The 21,523-nt window shown below is 34.2% G+C and overlaps 1 protein-coding gene and 1 pseudogene across 1 annotated transcript; both read left to right on the top strand.

The window, feature by feature from the left end:
• The first annotated feature begins 1,813 nt into the window (after positions 1–1,813).
• Positions 1,814–2,815, top strand: LOC148939773 (glycogen [starch] synthase pseudogene; annotated as a pseudogene).
• A 152-nt stretch (positions 2,816–2,967) lies between these two features.
• Positions 2,968–21,206, top strand: LOC148939772 (glycogen [starch] synthase-like). The gene is made up of 4 exons (XM_089106447.1): positions 2,968–2,999; positions 18,637–19,204; positions 20,726–20,855; positions 20,887–21,206. Exons 1-4 carry the CDS (start codon positions 2,968–2,970, stop codon positions 21,204–21,206), a joined length of 1,050 nt encoding a protein of 349 aa, XP_088962573.1.
• Positions 21,207–21,523: the final 317 nt, after the last annotated feature.

The raw sequence follows: 21,523 nt of genomic DNA, 5'->3' as shown, positions 1-21,523 counted from the left end.
TATTGGTTATTGGGAAGTATACAGACGTTTTCAGGGGGGATTTTTTCTGGAAGTAGGGGGGAGGATTTGGTCGGGGAGCCACATGGGAAGATCTTTCCATGGAGGAAGTTTTCATGGGGAAGGGATATTACTATGAAGGGGGCGCTGGATTTTCCAGCATTATTTAAAAAACGATCAGAAATTAAATAAATAAAACAAGTTTTTCAACTGAAATTAAGGAGCAAAATCAAAAGTTAAAACGAACATAAATTATTACGTATGTGATTGGGTTCGCCCCTTAGTCAATACCTCGCTATTTAAGCCAAAGATTTTTTAGTACTTTCATAAGAGCTATTTATTCTAATTAACAGCCTTTGTGATTAAGTGGTCATTTTAATAGAATTGGAACAAAATTCGAAGTTTAGCGTAAAGAACAAGTTATTGGCTAGGGAACGAACCCCCTAATATACCTATTAAAAATATATGAATATAGAAGTTCGTTACGTAAGTTAATTCGTAAGTTACGTATATTTATTACTAATAAAAACGTTCGTAAATAAAATTTAAACAACTTTCGAGAAAGCCATTTAACCAGAATAAAAGTAGAATTTATATGCAAATTTTGTTTTAATTATTCATATACAGTGAGCCAAAATCAAAACCTGTATTAATTCAAAAACGTTCAAAATTTAGATAAAAAAAAGTTTTTTTTAACTTAAAGTAAGGAGCAACATTAAAACTTAAAGTTTGACTCTTTCTCACAACTTTATTTTTTTTAAACAGCAAAAACTTTAGCGTATAGAGTGAGGCGTTGAGGCAGGGACAGCCCCTTTCATATACGGAATGATTTCTGTTCGTTTTAAGTTTTAATTTTGCTCCTTACTTTTAGTTAAAAAAACTTGTTTTTTTTTTTATTTAATCATAAACAGTCACATATGTCACACAAACATTCAAATGGTTTCACATCAAAATTATTCAAAAAGCCAGTATGATATTAACGACTTAGAATACGCCAACATTTTAATTGCAACATTCAAAAGTAAATCGATTTTTTTTTCAGGTCGGTCATTTTTGGTTAAGAGCAGGGGCGTCGTGGGGGGGGGGCAAGAGGGGTCAAAAACCAGATAGTCAAAGGGCATGGGATATACAATATTTTTTCTTCTCCAAACTATTAGTTGGGACGACTGCCTCCCGAGAGGTTAAGAGAAGCCTGTTATAAGATGGAGGTGCAATAAAAGTGGGAATACATCAAAGAAAAAATTGTTTCCATTTTTTTCGAAATGTAGGTTGATTTGAAACTTTCCATAAATATTAATTTTAAAGGTTCATATTTTCGTCTTTTTTTGTGCTACCTGTTGCTAATAAACCTACAAATCTGATACAAATCTAAACCTACAAACAGGATTTTCAAAGTTCCCATGGAATTCAAAAATGATTAAAATTCTAACTCCTCAGTATACAAGTGTCACTAGATTGTTCTCCTCTGTTCTCTCTCCTCTGGAATAAACATTTTCGAAAAGCTTATTTATATGAAAATAGCAGTGAAACCCTCAGAAGAGAGTCACAAAACAAAAACAAAGTTTTATTTGAAGATCAGCAAAAAAATTTGAAATATTCTAAAGATAAATTTCAAAACACAAGTAGAATATACTAAATGAAAATTATTATGTTTCTTATTTTCAGTGTAAATGTTTTTTTTATCATTAATTAAACGGCATCCTTACATATTCTGCCTTTTGTAATAATTTCATTAATTTAGTATTGACGAAATCAATAATCAATGTGTTATTTTTATGTAATTTTTCATTTTTCAGGTCCCACAATTGAATGATACATGGATCATTCTAATGTAGTGTCTCATGTTGTGACCTTTGATATATTCACACAGAATATACACAGTCATCCGCTCCAAGACCGGTCTTTCTTTTGAAACTGAGAGAAACCAATATGTCCTTCTTGGCCCTTATAAAGGGAAGTCTGCTAGAGAAGAAATAGATGAGTTTGAATCTTCTCCAGGTCCTCTTTACGTTGCTGTTTGCAGGATTCGCGACTCAGGGCTGCAAGTTCGCACTGGAAGTTGGCTGGTCGAGGGAAATTCTTTCGTAATATTATTTGATACTGATTCAGTATCACATAAAATTGATTACTATCAACAAGAACTTTTTGAGAAAACCAAAATTAGTATTCCAGACCCTGATGTGGAATCAAATCATTCAGTTTTATTTGGATTCATGGTAGCACAGTTTATTGCTGAATTTAGTTATTTCCAAACCATATTTAGAGCTGATTCTTCAAAAATAGTGTGCCACTTTCATGACTGGTTATCTGGAATGGGTCTTATTATGCTACGGCTATGGAAAATAAAAGTAGCAACAGTATTTACTACACATGAAACACTTCTTGGGCGCTACTTATGCCCTGGCAGTACAGATTTTTTTAAACAACCTGAACAATTTTAGTATTGAAATCGAAGCTAAAAAACGGGAGATATATCACAGATACTGTTTGGAAAGAGCTACGACACAGATGGCACATGTTTTTATAACTGTATCGAATATAACAGCAATGGAAGCTGAATATTTGTTAAGATTTAATAACATGAATTAGCTGAATATTTGAAGCAGATTTAATAACACCAAACAATCTAGACATCAAAAAATTCAGTGAACTGCATCAGTTTCTAAACCTTAATGCAATTAACAAGGGAAAAATTCCTGATTTCGTCCATGACCATTTGATTGGTCATCTTGATTTTGATTTTACTAATAACCTCTATTTTTCTTATTGCCATTTTCTTATAACCTCTATTTTCTTACACTCATGTACAAACATGTAAACACATATACACACACATACTTACATGTAGACACATGTACAATCATGTGTATAAACTGATTTAAACCCATGTACACTAATGTACAAGCATGTACACAAATTCATACAAATGTAAACACATATACAGACAAGTACACACAAGTGTGTATACACATGTACACAAATGTACACACTGGTACACGAATGTACACACATATGTGTATATATATCTACACACATGTAAACACATGTACACACATTTACATATATGTACAAACATGTAAACACATGTACACACATGTACACACTTGGACACACATGTAATCACATGTACACACATATACAAACATGTACATACATGTGTGTGCACAAATGTACACAACTTTAAACGCATGTACACATCTGTACAAACGTTTGTACACACATATACACACATTTACACACATTCATACGCATCTACACAATTTTACACACATGCAAAGACATTTACACACATTTGTATACATGTACACATATTCACACTCTGTTACACTATTGAACAAACATGTATGAACAAGTTTGTACAAAGAAGTACACAAAAGTACAAATTTACACTCATGTACACACATGTACGCACATGTACACACATATATACATATGTACACACATGTACACACATGTACACACATGTACGCACATGTGTGTACACACATGTACACACATGTACACACATGTGCATACATGTACACACATGTACACACATGTACATAAATGTAAACACATTTATACTCATGTACAAACATTTAAATATATTAGTGTACATGTTTGTACACATATGTATACACATGTATATAAATGTCTACACATGTACTGTCATGCACAAACATGTAATAACCATTCAGTAAAGGCACACACATTTACTAGCGTTTACACACATATAATATCATGTGTGTGCAATTAGGTACACACATGTATACACATGTTTGTACAAACAAATACACAAATTTACACAAATGTACACAAATGTGTTTACGAACACGTAGACATATATATAGACTTGTGAACAAAAGTATACATATGTAAAGACATAAAAACACATGTACACACATGTACCCACATTATTGGACAAACATCGCCACACATATAAACTCATATACACAAAATAATACATGAGTATATATATAAAAACACATATTCAATTATGTACAAACATTTACACTCCTGTATACACATTTAAACACATGTACACACATGTACACTCATGTACACACATGTGCTCACATGTCTGTACACACATGTACACACATTTACACACATGTACAAATTTGCACACATGTACACACAAGTACACATTTGTACACACTTGTGTGTACACACATGTACACAAATGTACACACTTGTACACACATGTAAACATATGTACACACATGTACACACATGTACACAAATTTACACACATGTATACACATGTACACACATGTACACACATGTACAAACATGTGTTTACACAAATATACATATATCTAAACACTTGAACACACCTTTACACACATGTATACACATATACACACATGTACACACATGTACACACCTGTACACTCATGAACACACATTTACACAAATTTACACATATGTATACACATTTAGACACATTTACACACATACAAACACTTGTACACACAGGTACGCACATGTTTGTAAACACATTTACACACAATTACACATAAGGACAAATATGTACACACATGTATACATATTAACTCATATGTACACACATGTACACGCATGTACACTTATGTACACACATTTACACACGTGTATACACATGTACACACATATACAGACATGTACACTCATGTACACACAAGTACACTCATCTACAAACATGTACATGTGTACACAAATGCACGCATAAGTAAACACATGAACGCACATGTACACTCATTTACACACATGCACGAACTTGTACACACATGTGAAATCATGTACGCACACGTACTCACATGTACACACATGTACACACATGTACTAAAATGCACTCGAATGTACTCTAATGTACACACCTGTAAACTAATGTACACACATTTAATAAAATATACACACATGTACAAACATGTACACACATGTACATACATGTACACACATGTACACACATATACACACATGTACACAGATTTATACAAATGTAAACACATGTACACACATGTACACACATGTACACACATGTGTGTACACAAATGTACACATAATTAAACGCATGTACACACATCTACAAACTTGTTTACACATATACACACATGTACACATATGTAAACACGTGTATAGAAATGTACAAACATTTACACACATGTATAAACAGGTATACACATGTAGTAACATGTACACACCGGTACACACATGTACGCACATGTGTGTACACACATTTACACACATGTACAAATTTACACACATATACAGTCATGTACAAACATATAAGAGCATGTGCAATCATATACACACATATACACACATGTAAAATCCTTTATACACATGTGCACACATGTACACACATGTACACACATGTTAACACATGTACACACATGTACATATTTGTAAACACATGTGTGTACACACTTGTACACAAATGTACACAATTGTATATACATGTACGCACATGTACATACATGTACACACATGTAAACTAAAGTAAACATCTTTATAAATAGGTATACATATAAACACACATGTACACACATGTACAAACATTTACACGCATGTACACACCTTTACAAACATGTACACACATGTACACACATGTACACATATATTTGAACGAGAGCGTTTATGTGTATACTAATAGGTACTCTCATGTACACACATGTACACACATGTATACACATGTACAAACATGTACCCTCATGTACACTCATGTAAAATCATGAACACACATGTACTCTCATGTACAATCCGGTGCCCTCCTGTACTATCATGAATTCTCATGTACACATGTTGGTATATGAGTGTGCATGAGTGTACACACATGTAAGCTCATGTACACACATGTACACTCATTTACAATCATATTCACTCAGGTACAATTATTTGTAATCATGTGCGAACATGTAAAAAAATGTGTTTACACACATTTAAACACATGTACAGAAATGTACAGACATGTACACAACTTCAAACGCCGGTTCATAAATGCACAAACATGTACATACATGTACACACATGTACATACATGTACACATGTATATACACATGTACACATATGTTTGTACTCAAATATACACACATTTACACACATGAACTAACATTCACACACATATACACAAATTTACATATATATGCGCACATGGGTGTAAACACATGTAAATACAAATACACTCATGTACAAACATGTACACACATGTACACACATGTATACACATGTACACACATGTATACATTGGTATACACATGTATACATATGCACAGACATTTACACACATTTACATACATGTACACACATGCACACATATGTACACACATGTACAAACATGTGTTTAAACAAATGTTCACATATGTGTGTACAAAACTGTATCAACATGTCACCAAATGTACACACATTTACACTCATGTACACACATGTACACACATCTACACACAGGGACGCACATGTACACGCATGTAAGAAAACGTGCACAAATGAAAACGCAAGCACACTCATTTGCACACATGTACTCATTTGTACCCTCTTATACAAAAATGGACAATCAGATACGAATATGTGTGTACAAACGTGTACACAAATGTACACACATGTACACACATGCAGAGACCTTTAGACAAATTTACATAACTGAACACATATGTACACACATATACACACCTGTACACTCTGGAAAAACATGTATACACATGTTTGTACATGTGTGTACATGTGTATACACACATGTACACACATGTACACATATGTACTCACATGTACAGTCAAGTAAACACATATACACACATGTACAATAATATCTACACATATACACACATGTACACACATGTACAAATATGTGTGTACACAAGTAAACATACTTTTACACACATGTATACACCTTTACACACATGTACACACATGTACTCACATGTACACACGTGTACACACATGTACACATATGTAAACTCATATACACATATGTAAATACAATTACACACCTGTACACTCATGTACTAACATGTAAACACAGATACACAAATTTAATAACATTTACACACATTTACACATATGTACACACATGTATTAACATGTGTGTGGACACATACATACACATGTACTCACAAGTACACACATGCACACACATGTACAAATATGTACACTCATGTACAAACATATACACACATGTGTGTACATGTGTGTACACACATGTACACAAATGTGTTTACATGTGTGTACACACAGGTACACCCATGTACAAACCGGTTTACACCGGTACACACATTTACACTGATGTAAACACATGTGTTTACACAAAAGGACACACAATTGCATACATGTACACACATGTAAAAACCCGGGCACAAAGTTACACACATTTACACACATGTCCACCAATGTACGCACAGGCGCACGCATGTGTGTACACAAATGTACACACATTTATAGGCATGTAAACACCTGTACATATATTTATACACGAGTATACACATATGAACATGTATACAGACATGTGTTTACACACTTATACACACATGTACACACATATACACTGATGTACACACAGGTACGCACATGTACACATATATACACACATGTAAACATATTTACACATATGTGTGTACACACAGTTAAACATCTGTAAAAACATGTACTAGAATGTACACACATGTAAACCCTTATACACTTATGTGCAAACATATGCAAATAGGTAAACACCCGTACACACATGCTCACACATGTACACACATGTACACATATGTATACCCATGTACACACATGTATACACTTGTACACACATGTGTGTACACTAATATACACAATTTTACATACCTGTACACACCAGTAAACACATGTACACACCTTTACCCACATATACACACGTGTAAACATATATAAACATAATTAAGCAACTGTAAAAACATAGAAAAATCTGTAAACAAATGTATACACCTTTACACTTTGGTAAACACGTAGGCGCTCATGTACAAACCTATACAAATATTTGTGTACACTCCTGTACACATATGTACAAATACGTGCAATCATGCGCAATCCTGTACAATAATATGCGATCATACATCAATCTGTAAAAATATTTAAACACACTTCCACACTTGTACACACATGTGTGTACATGCGTGTACACACAAGTACACACATGTATACATGAGTGTACTTGTGTGTACTCTCATGTATGATAATGTACACTCTTGCTTACATATTGACAATCATTTTCACACTTGTACTCCCATATGTGTACTCACATTTACCCAAATGTACACACATGAGCACACATGTACACACAAGCCATCATATGTATACATATGTACACACCTGCTCACACATGTACACACATGCACACACATTTGTCTACACACATGTGCACACATATACACACATATAAAGAACATTACACACCTGTATTGTCAGGTCAAATAATATGCACTCGTGCACAATTATGTACACACATGTACACACATATGCACACATGTACACTTATGTATACACATGTACAATTATGTACAAATATGTATACTCATGTAAACACATGTACACTCATGTACACACATGTACGCACATGTTCGTACACACATGTACGCACATGTACACACATGTGCACACATGTACACATGTACAAACATGTACACACATGTACACACATGTACACACATGTACAAACATGTACACACATGTGTGTACGTGTGTATACAAATGTGTCCACACAGGAGTGGACGTTTATATGAACACATGTACACACATGTACACACAGGAATACACCTATATACCCCTGTACACATTTGTACAAACATGTGTTTACATACATTTAAACATAAGTACAAAAATGTACACACATTTACAAACATGTACACACATGTATACACATGTACACAAGTACACACCTTTAAACACATGTACACACATGTACATACTTGTAAACACTTATACAAATATATACACACATGTATACACATGTATACACATGTACACACATGTACACTCATTTACAAAAATGTACACAAATGTACACACATGTATACTCATGGAAACAAATGTACGTACATGTGTGTAAAAAAATGTACAAATATTTAATTATTTGTACAATCATGTGCTAACCGGTTCAATCATGTGCAAACCAGTCCAATAATTAGTAATTTTGTACAAACATGTAAACTCCTGTAAACAAATGTTAACACATGTACACATATGCATACACATATACACACATGTACACACATATACTCATATGTGTGTACACAAATGTACACAAATGTACACACATGTACACACATGTACTCACATATACACACATGTTCTCACATATACACGCATGTACAACCATATACACATATGTAAGCACCTATACAAGCCTATCAAACTATTTACATTCCTGTATACATACGTACACTTATGGACTAAACGGTGCAATAATGGCAAAACATGTACACACATGTGTTTACACACATTTACACACATGAAAACATCTGCACACATAAGCACACACATGTACACTCATATACACACATGTGTGCGCAATGATATACAAACATGTGCTTATATTTACTCACATGTACACACGTTTAATCACATGTTTTTACGTGTGTGTACAAACATGTACACACATGTGTGTACATGTGTGTACACACATGTACACACATGTACACAAATTTATACACACATGTGCACAAACATTTACACATTTGTACACACATGTGTGTACACAAATGTACACAAATGTACACACATGTACACGCTTGTACACACATTTACACACATTTACACACATTTACACACATGTACACACATGTAAAAACATGTATACACATGTGTGTACACAAATGTACACACATTTACGCACATCTATACACATGCATACACATGTACACACTTGTACACAGATGTACACACATGTACACACATGTACACACATGTACACTCATGTACAAACATGTACACTTATGTTTACACATGTACACACATGTACACATATGTATACTCATGTAAACACATGTACAAACAAGAGTGTACATACATGTCCACCCAAGTATTCGCTTGTAAATAAATGTACATAAATATGAAAACATGTACGCCAATGTACACACAGTTGTATACATGTAAACACACGTAAGCACATGTACACAAATGTACACATTTGTATACTCATATATTAACATATGTATTCATGTGCCCAAATATACACATGTGTGTATAAACATGAGTGTACACACATGCGTCTACACACATGTACACACTACTGACACCCTTCCCATGGGGGATTAGGATACGTTTGGGGATTTTTCCTTAGATTACACGCTTCACATGTACTTAGATAATCCTTAAGTTTTGTTAATCCCGGCGGAACATAAAAATATTATCTTAACTTGTGAAAGGTTTTAGCAGTTCCTAAGTGTCCACCTATTTCAGAATGGAAATATTCAAAGGCAGATATTATTAAGCTTTGAGGGACTATTGGGACTATTGAGGTTAGATTTCTTTTTGTTTCGCCTGTTACTATCCTGCAAATGATTTCTTCATCTAAGTCATAATATAAATTGTCTATTTCCCTTTTCAGGGTTTTGAACTTATCGGGGAGATTATCGGAATTCACAAAATAATTAATGAGAGCCAAACACATTTCATCCTTGGCTTGGTTTCTTTTAATGTTAGCTATCGATTAGGGGCTCTGATTGACTTTGTATCCTTCTATCTGGACTTTAGGTTAACTTTTCTTATATTTTCGTTTACTGGTATGAATGACATTCAATTGTTTAGTTTTATTGTCTGAAGGGTTATCCTCAGGGATTCTACTTAGGTAATCGCAGGGGGCATTTTGTTTACCGGTCACATGTTCAAATTCCTTAATCTAGATCTGGGATTTTCATTATCCATCTAGCTAAGATTCCAGTTGGGTTTTTGAATGTACTTAGCTACTGCAAGCTTTTATGGTCCGAACGCAACTTAAATTTTCGACCTACTAAAAAATGTCTAAATTTATCTAAATGATAAAATATAGAAAGTAACTCCAATTGCGTCGCTGCATAACTTTTTTCGCCTTTGGTTAGAGTTCTACTTGAATAGCATATGACTTTATCTATATATTTAGGGGGTTCCTGTAAGGGTTCGGGGTAGTTTTCCACGAGGATTAATTGGGAAAGGATTGCACCGATACCTAGAGCTGAAGCATCGGTGGTAACCACGAATTTGAAATTGTTTTCAAAGTCTGGCAACGACAAAATTGGCTCAGAAGTAAGTGCTTTCTTGAGAGTATCTAATAATGTTTGAGCTTCATTCGACCAGGTGATAGTTTTTCCGTCCCCTTTAGTCAAGTCCGTTAAGGGTTTGACAATTTGGGCGTAGTTGCGTCTGAACTTTCTAAAATAACTAGTTAAACCAATAATACCTTTTAGTTGTTTCATAGTTTTTGGCAGCTTGAGGTTTTCTATATATTTTATCTTCTCAGGGTCCGGTGATATTTGACCTTGGGTCACTACCATTCTTAAGAATTTTATTTCGGATTGAAATAGATTTACTTTTTCAGGTCTACATTTTAGATTACCCTCTCTGAATTTTTCAAAAACTTTGGCTAATGTGTTTATATGATCTTTTGATGTTTCTCCCTCACAAATTACATCATCCACAAAATGGATAATATTTTCTATACCTCGTAATAAATGTAACAGAGGTCTAAATAATGCACTTAAACTAGTTTTAAGTCCGAAGGGTACTCTCAAATATTCATAAGAACCACATTCTGTTGTTGAAAAGACCGTTTTAGAAACGTCATTATCTGCTGTCTTAACCTGATAATAACCTTGCGTGAGGTCAAGAGATGTAAAAATTTTATTTTTGGTTGAAATGGAGTCTAGGATTTCATCAATTCGGGGCAGGGGAAATTTGTCACTAACTACCTGTTTATTTAAGGCTCTATAATCTACTACGAGTCGAAGGTCCTTGTTCTTTTTTGGCACGAGTATAACAGGGGCTGAATACGGGCTTATACTTGGCCGTATAATGTTGTTTCTTTCTAATTCGCGGATTTAATATTTTAACCAATCTTTATAGGGGTAAAGGATGCGATAGGGCTGTTTAGCTACAGGTAACCCTATAGTTGGGATAGAATGTTCATAGAATGGTATCAACCCAATATCTTCCTCAGACGTAGAAAATATATCTCTAAAATCCCAGAGCAATTCACATAATTTTTCTTTTAATTGCGTATCTTGGATATGATCTAATTTAAATTTTTCCAAAAATTGGGGTTTTGTTAGGGGGTACTTATCCTTTAGATTGCTAACACCGATGCTATTAACTAAGTCTTCCTTGGAGTTTATCCATTTGTTTAGCTCGTGCTCAGAAATAACTTGTATTTCAACGAGGCATGTTCCCTTTTTTAATGTAATCGTATCTTTTTCACGTGTATTGGTCAACCAAATAAAACCTTCTTCTTTCTCATATGAAATGATTTATTCTTCACAAAACAGATTTTCGGTGATTTCTTTACGCGGGGTTGCAAACCAAATTTAGAAATTGTCGTTTAAAGGGGTGACCATTTGTGAAATTTGAACTCTTTGTTCCATTTGTGAAATTTGCATTGTTTTTGGGGGGATTTTGTTTTACGTACCGTGAATCCATAATATTTTTCTTCCGAGTTATTTTCTATTAAATTAAGATTGGCGCTTGGTTGCGTCAAGTCTTCCGCTTTCGGGGTTGGTTGTAAGGGTAAATCCAAGTCCTGTCCCCTTACAATAGTACTTAGATTTATTATTTCATTCCATAATTCAGCTATTTTCTTTATTTCTGTTTGTCTATACTCCTGCATTTTTCCTATTTTTGCTTTTATTGACTCGATCCATTTGCTGCTTGTTTTTCTCCCATAAGACGAGAGATAGGGTACAAAAGATTTAATTTTATTCATTGTTGCTTCCCCTCTCTCCACGCGTTGGAGAATAGGATCGTATGGATACTCGAGTCTGTTGTTTGCTATATCTAATAAAACTTTATTAGTTTTTAGAAAACTAGCACCAATTATAGCCTCATATGGGAAATTTTTGCAGATTATGAAGTTTTTAGGAAAGATTCTATTATCTTTTGTCACATCTAGATGTATGGAACCTATAGCTTCTAGCCTATGACCCGTGACACTTGTTAAACTGGGAATATTGAAGTTTTTCCGTCGCTTAATATATACTGGTAGTCTATTAAATACACTCTAATTTATTATGTTGACTGATGCACCCGAATCTATTAACGCTTTAAAACTAATATTTTCAACACCAAAATTATTTAATATAGGTAATATGTCATTATTATCACTTAAGGAAGGTACAATTACTGGAAGGGACCTATGAAAAATACTGGCCTCCAGGGTCCCGGTTAATTTTCTTGGGGGCCTACTTCTACGAATTGGTTCAATTGGATAATAAATTCATCTGCATCTGAATCACCGTTATATGATGGGATGAATTTTGAAATTTCCACTGTTTTGGCAATGAGTTTTTGCTTTAACAATTCTTCGGTTTGATCTAACGACATTTTGTTTTTGTTTTTTTCAAAATAAATTAAAATTCGGCACTGGTTTTTCTTTTTTTTTATATAACTTAAATTTGGCTCGTCTAAATTATATTTTTGTTATTATTTTAAGGGGACTTAGGCTTAATAAAATATTGCACTTCAAAGCATGCACAAAATATAGCACTTTCAAAGCATGCAAAAATATGGCACTTTAAGGCATGCACAAAAATTCTCGCACTTTCCCTATGCGTAATATCTCTCAATAATCCTTTTTTTATACAATGTTGTCCTTGTGTTTTTGCTCCTTTAAACAGGCCGCACCAATTGTAATGGGGGGGATTTGTTAATAATATGGCGCGTTTTCAAGGAAGGGGAAGTTTTCGATAAAAGGGGTTTTGTTCTTCTACTATAAGTTATTTCTTTATATGGGAGTTTTCAATTAATTGTTGCGAAGGGGATTTTCAGTTAAACTCTTAGTCGACGGTTCGTGATCAGCATACCTAAGTGAAGGCGGAAACTTCGTATGTAGGGAGCTTAAATTAACAGTACAAATGGGGAGCTCGCACTAGCGGCCATACTGAGTCGAAATCGGATTGAATAGATTTAAGTTCCCTTGAAATCGAGTGGAGCCACAAGGACAAGCTATCTCGAGAAATACTCAGACATGTTCAGACAATAATGTTCAGACAATAAAACAAAAGATATCCTAGATTTTAGGACGAAGAAAGATAGACACATACAAAGGAATTTTTCAGTGGGGAGGGGGTAAACATACACTTATAATTTAATAGTTTAAACAAGAGGTGCCTAGAAATTCTAAAATAAATTGACTGTTGGGGCTCTAACCCCTAGGTTCCACTTTCATCCATACCTAAAAATGGTGATGGGAGATTCGATTGACTTTCTTTGACCAACTTTCTTGACTGTGATTTCGGTTTAGTTGGTTTGCCGAGTTTGGATCTATTGTAATTTTTATTGGTTTTACATTGAATTTGTCTCTTTACAACACATAATGTTATATTTATGCCCGTTTCAATACTACTAAAAACTTTTCGCGAAGTTCCGTTTCTCAAAATCTTTTCTGCGGGGTTCAGTGTTGGTTAAAAGTTTCTAAGACAAATTGTTTCAGTATCACAGGGAGCTATCAAACCTGCCACTTTACCCAAATGACATCCCATTTGATAACTTGAAATTTTGAAAAAAAAACTGGAGATCTGCACTACAACCTAACAAAAGGCTAGTTTAAAATAAGAAAACACTTAATTTCTTATTGATTGTCAAGTAAAGCGCTATATTCAGACACCATAAATAACACTTCCCCCTGTATTCGCAAGGGTATAAATTAATATAGAAACCACCACATGGAACTTGCAAATCTGCCTAATTAAAAAAATAATAATATTTTTAAGATGATTTTGAACGTTTTCTCAGCAGGTTAATTGATGTGAATTTCATTGAAACTGAACATCTCTATCTCGGGACCAAGTCGTGTACAGAAATTGAACAGTTTGTCTGCAAATCTTGGCAAGATTGCCCAAACAATTCTAAATAGTTAAAAACAAAATAAAAAAAGCTTATCAGGGACGAGGTGATCTTTTAAACTACGGCATAGCTTCACTGAGACTTCTGGAATGTATAAAATTTTAACAATATAATGATTTGCAATTATATTTTACTTTTAATTAATTGATTATAAATGTAGCTTGCATAAAAAAGAACTAAAAAATAAATGGGAAATGGGTAAAGGCTTAAATGGGGATATATAAACACCCAAAATGCTAGATTTGACTTTTTTAATCTAACCTATTTCAACCGATTTCCCTTATTTCAATTTCTTATCAGACAGGTCCAACTAGAGCTAAACAGAAAGCAGGTCTCCTGTGGTTGGGGTGGCAAGATGTCGTAAAGAAAGATTTAATTACCCCCGGAAAATACCCCCCCCCGGTGGAAAATACCCACCAGTAAATACCTCATGTGGAAAATAAGGCTTTCCAAATTTGAGAATTTTATTTGACTTGCATTTTTTCAATTTCTGTAGAGGGGAAAGAATTTTGGTACTTGTGTATTATGCGTCACTCACTCAAGTTTTCATTGTGTAAAACTCGAGGACAAACCTTTTTTTTCCTTAGTTACTTCGTTACTCTAGAAACAAATTTGGGCTAAAAATTTGCACATTGGGGGGGGGGGGTAAAGTACAGAGGATCTGCATGCCAAAATTTTGGGGCAAAATTTTTATTCATATTATTAAGAAAAATTTTTATTCTGAATCCAAAATGTATAAAAACTGTACCCCCCCCCCCTTATGCGCAAATATATAGCCCCTATTATATATTTCCCATCTATTCTGTCACTTTTCTTTGTCTTGTCTAGCGCTAAGCTGAAAAAATCTAACGAAGAAACCGGTTGCTCTCGAGTTTTACACAGCGTAAACTTGATTGAGTGGCTCATACTACACAAGTACCAAAATTCCTTCCCCCTATGGAAAAAAAAACTCAAATAAAATTCTCAAATTTGGAAAGCCTTATTTTCCGGGGAGGTATTTTCCGCGAGAGGAGGGGGGTAATGAGCCGAGGGTAAACGTCTAGAACCGATGTAAAGAGGGAAACTTTTAATGGATTCGGATTGTTGAGGAGCGCGTAATATGCGCGCTCCTCATAAACAGACATATTTTAATGCTGATTTCAAATATATAAGTTTCATCACGTTTAGTCCTACACCCCCTAAAAGCTATAGAACCTTAATGAAAATCACACCATCAGATACAGCGTATCAGAGAACCCTACTGTAGAGGTTTCAAGCTCATATCTGCAAAAATGGGGAATTTTGTTTGTTTTTTTTGCTAGAAGAAACGCTAATTTTTTTCCCGAAGTCACCCGATCAAATACAAAAATGTGGAATTTTTTTCGCCAGAATAAAGATCACGGATGCGTGTTTATTTGTTTTTTGTTGTTATTTTCCCCAGGGGTGATCGTATTGACCCAGTGGTCCTAGAATATCATGGGAGAACTCATTCGAAAGAAAATTAAAAGTTCTAGTGCCCTTTTTAAGTGACCGAAAAACTGGATTGCAACTAGGCCCCCTCCCACGCTAATTTTTTTCCAAAGTCACCCGATCAAAATTTCGAGATAGCCATTTTGTTCAATATGGTTTAAAATATAAGAAATAAATCTTTTAGGGTGGCTTAATCCCCCAAATTCCCCGGGGGGAGGGCTGAAAGTTATGAACTTTGCCCAATGTTTACATATAGTATTGGTTATTGGGAAGTATACAGACGTTTTCAGGGGGGATTTTTTCTGGAAGTAGGGGGGGAGGATTGGGTCGGGGAGCCACATGGGAAGATCTTTCCATGGAGGAAGTTTTCATGGAAAAGGGATATTACTATGAAGGGGGCGCTGGATTTTACAGCATTATTTAAAAAACGATCAGAAATTAAATAAATAAAACAAGTTTTTCAACTGAAAGTAAGGAGCAAAATCAAAAATTAAAACGAACATAAATTATTACGTATGTGATTGGGTTCGCCCCTTAGTCAATACCTCGCTATTTAAGCCAAAGATTTTTTAGTACTTTCATAAGAGCTATTTATTCTAATTAACAGCCTTTGTGATTAAGTGGTCATTTTAAAAGAATTGGAACAAAATTCGAAGTTTAGCGTAAAGAACAAGTTATTGGCTAGGGAACGAACCCCCTAATATACCTATTAAAAATATATGAATATAGAAGTTCGTTACGTAAGTTAATTCGTAAGTTACGTATATTTATTACTAATAGAAACGTTCGTAAATAAAATTTAAACACTTTCGAGAAAGCCATTTAACCAAAAAAAGTCGAATTAACATGCAAATTTTGTTTTAATTATTCATATACAGTGAGCCAAAATCAAAACCTGTATTAATTCAAAAACGTTCAAAATTTAGATAAAAAAAACAAGTTTTTTTTAACTTAAAGTAAGGAGCAACATTAAAACTTAAAGTTTGACTCTTTCTCACAACTTTTTTTTTTTTAAACAGCAAAAACTTTAGCGTATAGAGTGAGGCGTTGAGGCAGGGACAGCCCCTTTCATATACGGAATGATTTCTGTTCGTTTTAAGTTTTAATTTTGCTCCTTACTTTTAGTTAAAAAAACTTGTTTTTTTTTTATTTAATCATAAACAGTCACATATGTCACACAAACATTCAAATGGTTTCACATCAAAATTATTCAAAAAGCCAGTATGATATTAACGACTTAGAATACGCCAACATTTTAATTGCAACATTCAAAAGTAAATCGATTTTTTTTTCAGGTCGGTCATTTTTGGTTAAGAGCAGGGGCGTCTTGGGGGGGGGGGGCAAGAGGGGTCAATATCCAGATAGTCAAAGGGCATGGGATATACAATATTTTTTCTTCTCCAAACTATTAGTTGGGACGACTGCCTCCCGAGAGGTTAAGAGAAGCCTGTTATAAGATGGAGGTGCAATAAAAGTGGGAATACATCAAAGAAAAAATTGTTTCCATTTTTTTCGAAATGTAGGTTGATTTGAAACTTTCCATAAATATTAATTTTAAAGGTTCATATTTTCGTCTTTTTTTGTGCTACCTGTTGCTAATAAACCTACAAATCTGATACAATCTAATGCCCTTTTTTCAACGGAAGTTCTATATTTTTCAAATTTTATTTTCTCATGTTTTCTGTAAGTAACTATTTATAAAACAGGATTTTCAAAGTTCCCATGGAATTCAAAAATGATTAAAATTCTAACTCCTCAGTATACAAGTGTCACTAGATTGTTCTCCTCTGTTCTCTCTCCTCTGGAATAAACATTTTCGAAAAGCTTATTTATATGAAAATAGCAGTGAAACCCTCAGAAGAGAGTCACAAAACAAAAACAAAGTTTTATTTGAAGATCATCAAAAAAATTTGAAATATTCTAAAGATAAATTTCAAAACACAAGTAGAATATACTAAATGAAAATTATTATGTTTCTTATTTTCAGTGTAAATGTTTTTTTTATCATTAATTAAACGGCATCCTTACATATTCTGCCTTTTGTAATAATTTCATTAATTTAATATTGACGAAATCAATAATCAATGTGTTATTTTTATGTAATTTTTCATTTTTCAGGTGCCACAATTGAATGATACATGGATCATTCTAATGTAGTGTCTCATGTTGTGACCTTTGATATATTCACACAGAATATACACAGTCATCCGCTCCAAGACCGGTCTTTCTTTTGAAACTGAGAGAAACCAATATGTCCTTCTTGGCCCTTATAAAGGGAAGTCTGCTAGAGAAGAAATAGATGAGTTTGAATCTTCTCCAGGTCCTCTTTACGTTGCTGTTTGCAGGATTCACGACTCAGGGCTGCAAGTTCGCACTGGAAGTTGGCTGGTCGAGGGAAATTCTTTCGTAATATTATTTGATACTGATTCAGTATCACATAAAATTGATTACTATCAACAAGAACTTTTTGAGAAAACCAAAATTAGTATTCCAGACCCTGATGTGGAATCAAATCATTCAGTTTTATTTGGATTCATGGTAGCACAGTTTATTGCTGAATTTAGTAATTTCCAAACCGTATTTAGAGCTGATTCTTCAAAAATAGTGTGCCACTTTCATGACTGGTTATCTGGAATGGGTCTTATTATGCTACGGCTATGGAAAATAAAAGTAGCAACAGTATTTACTACACATGAAACACTTCTTGGGCGCTACTTATGCCCTGGCAGTACAGATTTTTTAAACAAACTGAACAATTTTAGTATTAATGTCGCTGGAGCTGTTTTGTTTATTATTTGCAGATGACATAGTATTGCTTGCAAAATCGGCTCCGGATTTGCAAAAGATGTTAGAGATTTTGGATAGTTATCTGGAGAGTAAAAAATTAGTTTTAAATATTGAAAAATCAGTTATATTAGTTTTTGGAAAAAAAGAAAGGGAAAAGAATAAGTTTTATTTTAAAGGGAAAGAGATGAATGAAGTTAAGGATTATATTTATTTGGGATGTAAGTTCACAAGTTCAGGGAAATGGAGTGATCAGGTGCAAATAGCGAGTTGGAAGGGTCAGAAGGCTTCATGGGCATTATTGAAGAGTCCCCTTAGGCATCTAGGACCGGCAGATATTAAATTACAGAAGAGAGTTTTTGAGACGAAGGTAGGCCCAGCATTGAGTTACGGTGGGGAAGTTTGGGGTTTTGAAAAAGGGGAAAAAATAGAGAGAATTTACTTAGGACATTTCAGGACACTTTTAGGGCTAAGCGGGAAATTTAATAATCTGGTGTTAAAGGGTGATCTAGGATTGTTGTCATTGAGAATAAAAAGATTGGTTAGAATGATAGGATACTGGGAAAAGGTGATTGGTTTACAGAATAATAGGTTAGTAAATGCAGCTTATCTGGAGGTGTTGCAGGATAGAAGGAAATGTTCATGGGCTTCCCAGGTGAAATCAATCTTAAATAGTTCTGGGTTATCAGGTGTTTGGAATGAAGGGAAGGGGATAGGGCTGGAAGTAGGAAATGTAGCAAAACTAGTAAAGGGAGTGCTTGAAGATCAGGAGATTCAGAAATGGCAGTGTGAGGTCGCAGCCTCGGTGTCCCTCGGCATTTACCGGCACTGGAAGGAGGTCTGGGGATATGATATTTATTTTAAAGCTGGTTTAAATAGTGAAGAAATTAAGTGGTATATATCAGGGAGGGGTAATTTTCTAGCACTTGGAGAAAGGAGGAAATATTTAGGGAGGGTAAGGGTGAAGGACGGTCCTTACTCATGCCCTATGTGCGGAGAAAATGGGGAGGATCTGCTTCACTTCATGGCTCTTTGTCCCGAATTACAGGATCTAAGGAAAGATTTATTTTTTGTTAATGTGGGGACAAGTGAGTGGTTGGTTTCAGTAATGGGATCAAAAAATTATGGGACAATAAGAATGATAGCAAAGTATATAAAATTGGGGATGTCACATAGAGATAGATTTTTGTAAAAAGGGGTGGGGTGAGTCTGGAAAGTATTGTTGAATGTGTGTAAGTTGTTTTCTTGTTTGTTATTTTTGTAGTCATGGCCCTTGATAGATGTAACATAAATCTATCTATTTATGTTAGTTTAATGGTATTGTGTGCTTTATTATGTTTTTGTAATGTTTTGTAATTTTGCATTGTTATTGTTATGTAGGCTACCATACTTTGCTTTGAGTGTTATAATCATGTTATTATTTTGTGTGATTTTCCTTTTTTGCCATGGCCCAAAGTGGCTTTTATTGCAATAAATATCTATCTATCTATCTATCTATCTATTGAAATCGAAGCCAAAAAACGGGAGATATATCACAGATACTGTTTGGAAAGAGCTACGACACAGATGGCACATGTTTTTATAACTGTATCGAATATAACAGCAATGGAAGCTGAATATTTGTTAAGATTTAATAACATGAATTAGCTGAATATTTGAAGCAGATTTAATAACACCAAACAATCTAGACATCAAAAAATTCAGTGAACTGCATCAGTTTCTAAACCTTAATGCAATTAACAAGGGAAAAATTCCTGATTTCGTCCATGACCATTTGATTGGTCATCTTGATTTTGATTTTACTAATAACCTCTATTTTCTTATTGCCAGAAGATCCATATTTGGCAGCAAAGGAGCTGATATTGAAAGTCTGACGAAACTTTTTGCCCTCAGATACTATAAAAGGGCAAGACTCATGGCTCTTCGTGCAGTTTATCTAGAGACTATAACTGACAACAAAGAAGTCTTTAAAAAATGAAAAAACCACCTTATTTCTCGGAACCTTAATCTCCTGGACATGTAACTCCTGCATTTCTTGACAGTCAAGATGAGGTTGACAAAGAAAAGGAGCTAGAAGAACTTAAGTGCAGAGCCAGTAAAATTCACTCGTAAATTAAAACTGATATTACAGTAGCAATATGCATACAAACACGCGCTCAACAAAGCAAAATCATTGGTCTTCATATCCAGTATCTGTTTTAGTTGTTAACAATACTTATTTAATGTCTTATATCACATGTAAAAAAATACAATTTTGTAGTTTTACAGTTTGTATAATTTGTGTTTTCGTTACAT

This window comes from Artemia sp. Qi Xiang Cuo, chromosome 20 (assembly GCF_049724085.1).
Source record: "Artemia sp. Qi Xiang Cuo chromosome 20, ASM4972408v1, whole genome shotgun sequence".
Taxonomy (NCBI): domain Eukaryota; kingdom Metazoa; phylum Arthropoda; class Branchiopoda; order Anostraca; family Artemiidae; genus Artemia; species Artemia sp. Qi Xiang Cuo.
Note: the sequence above shows the minus strand (reverse complement) of the source record. Positions and strands in the feature narration are given on the sequence as shown.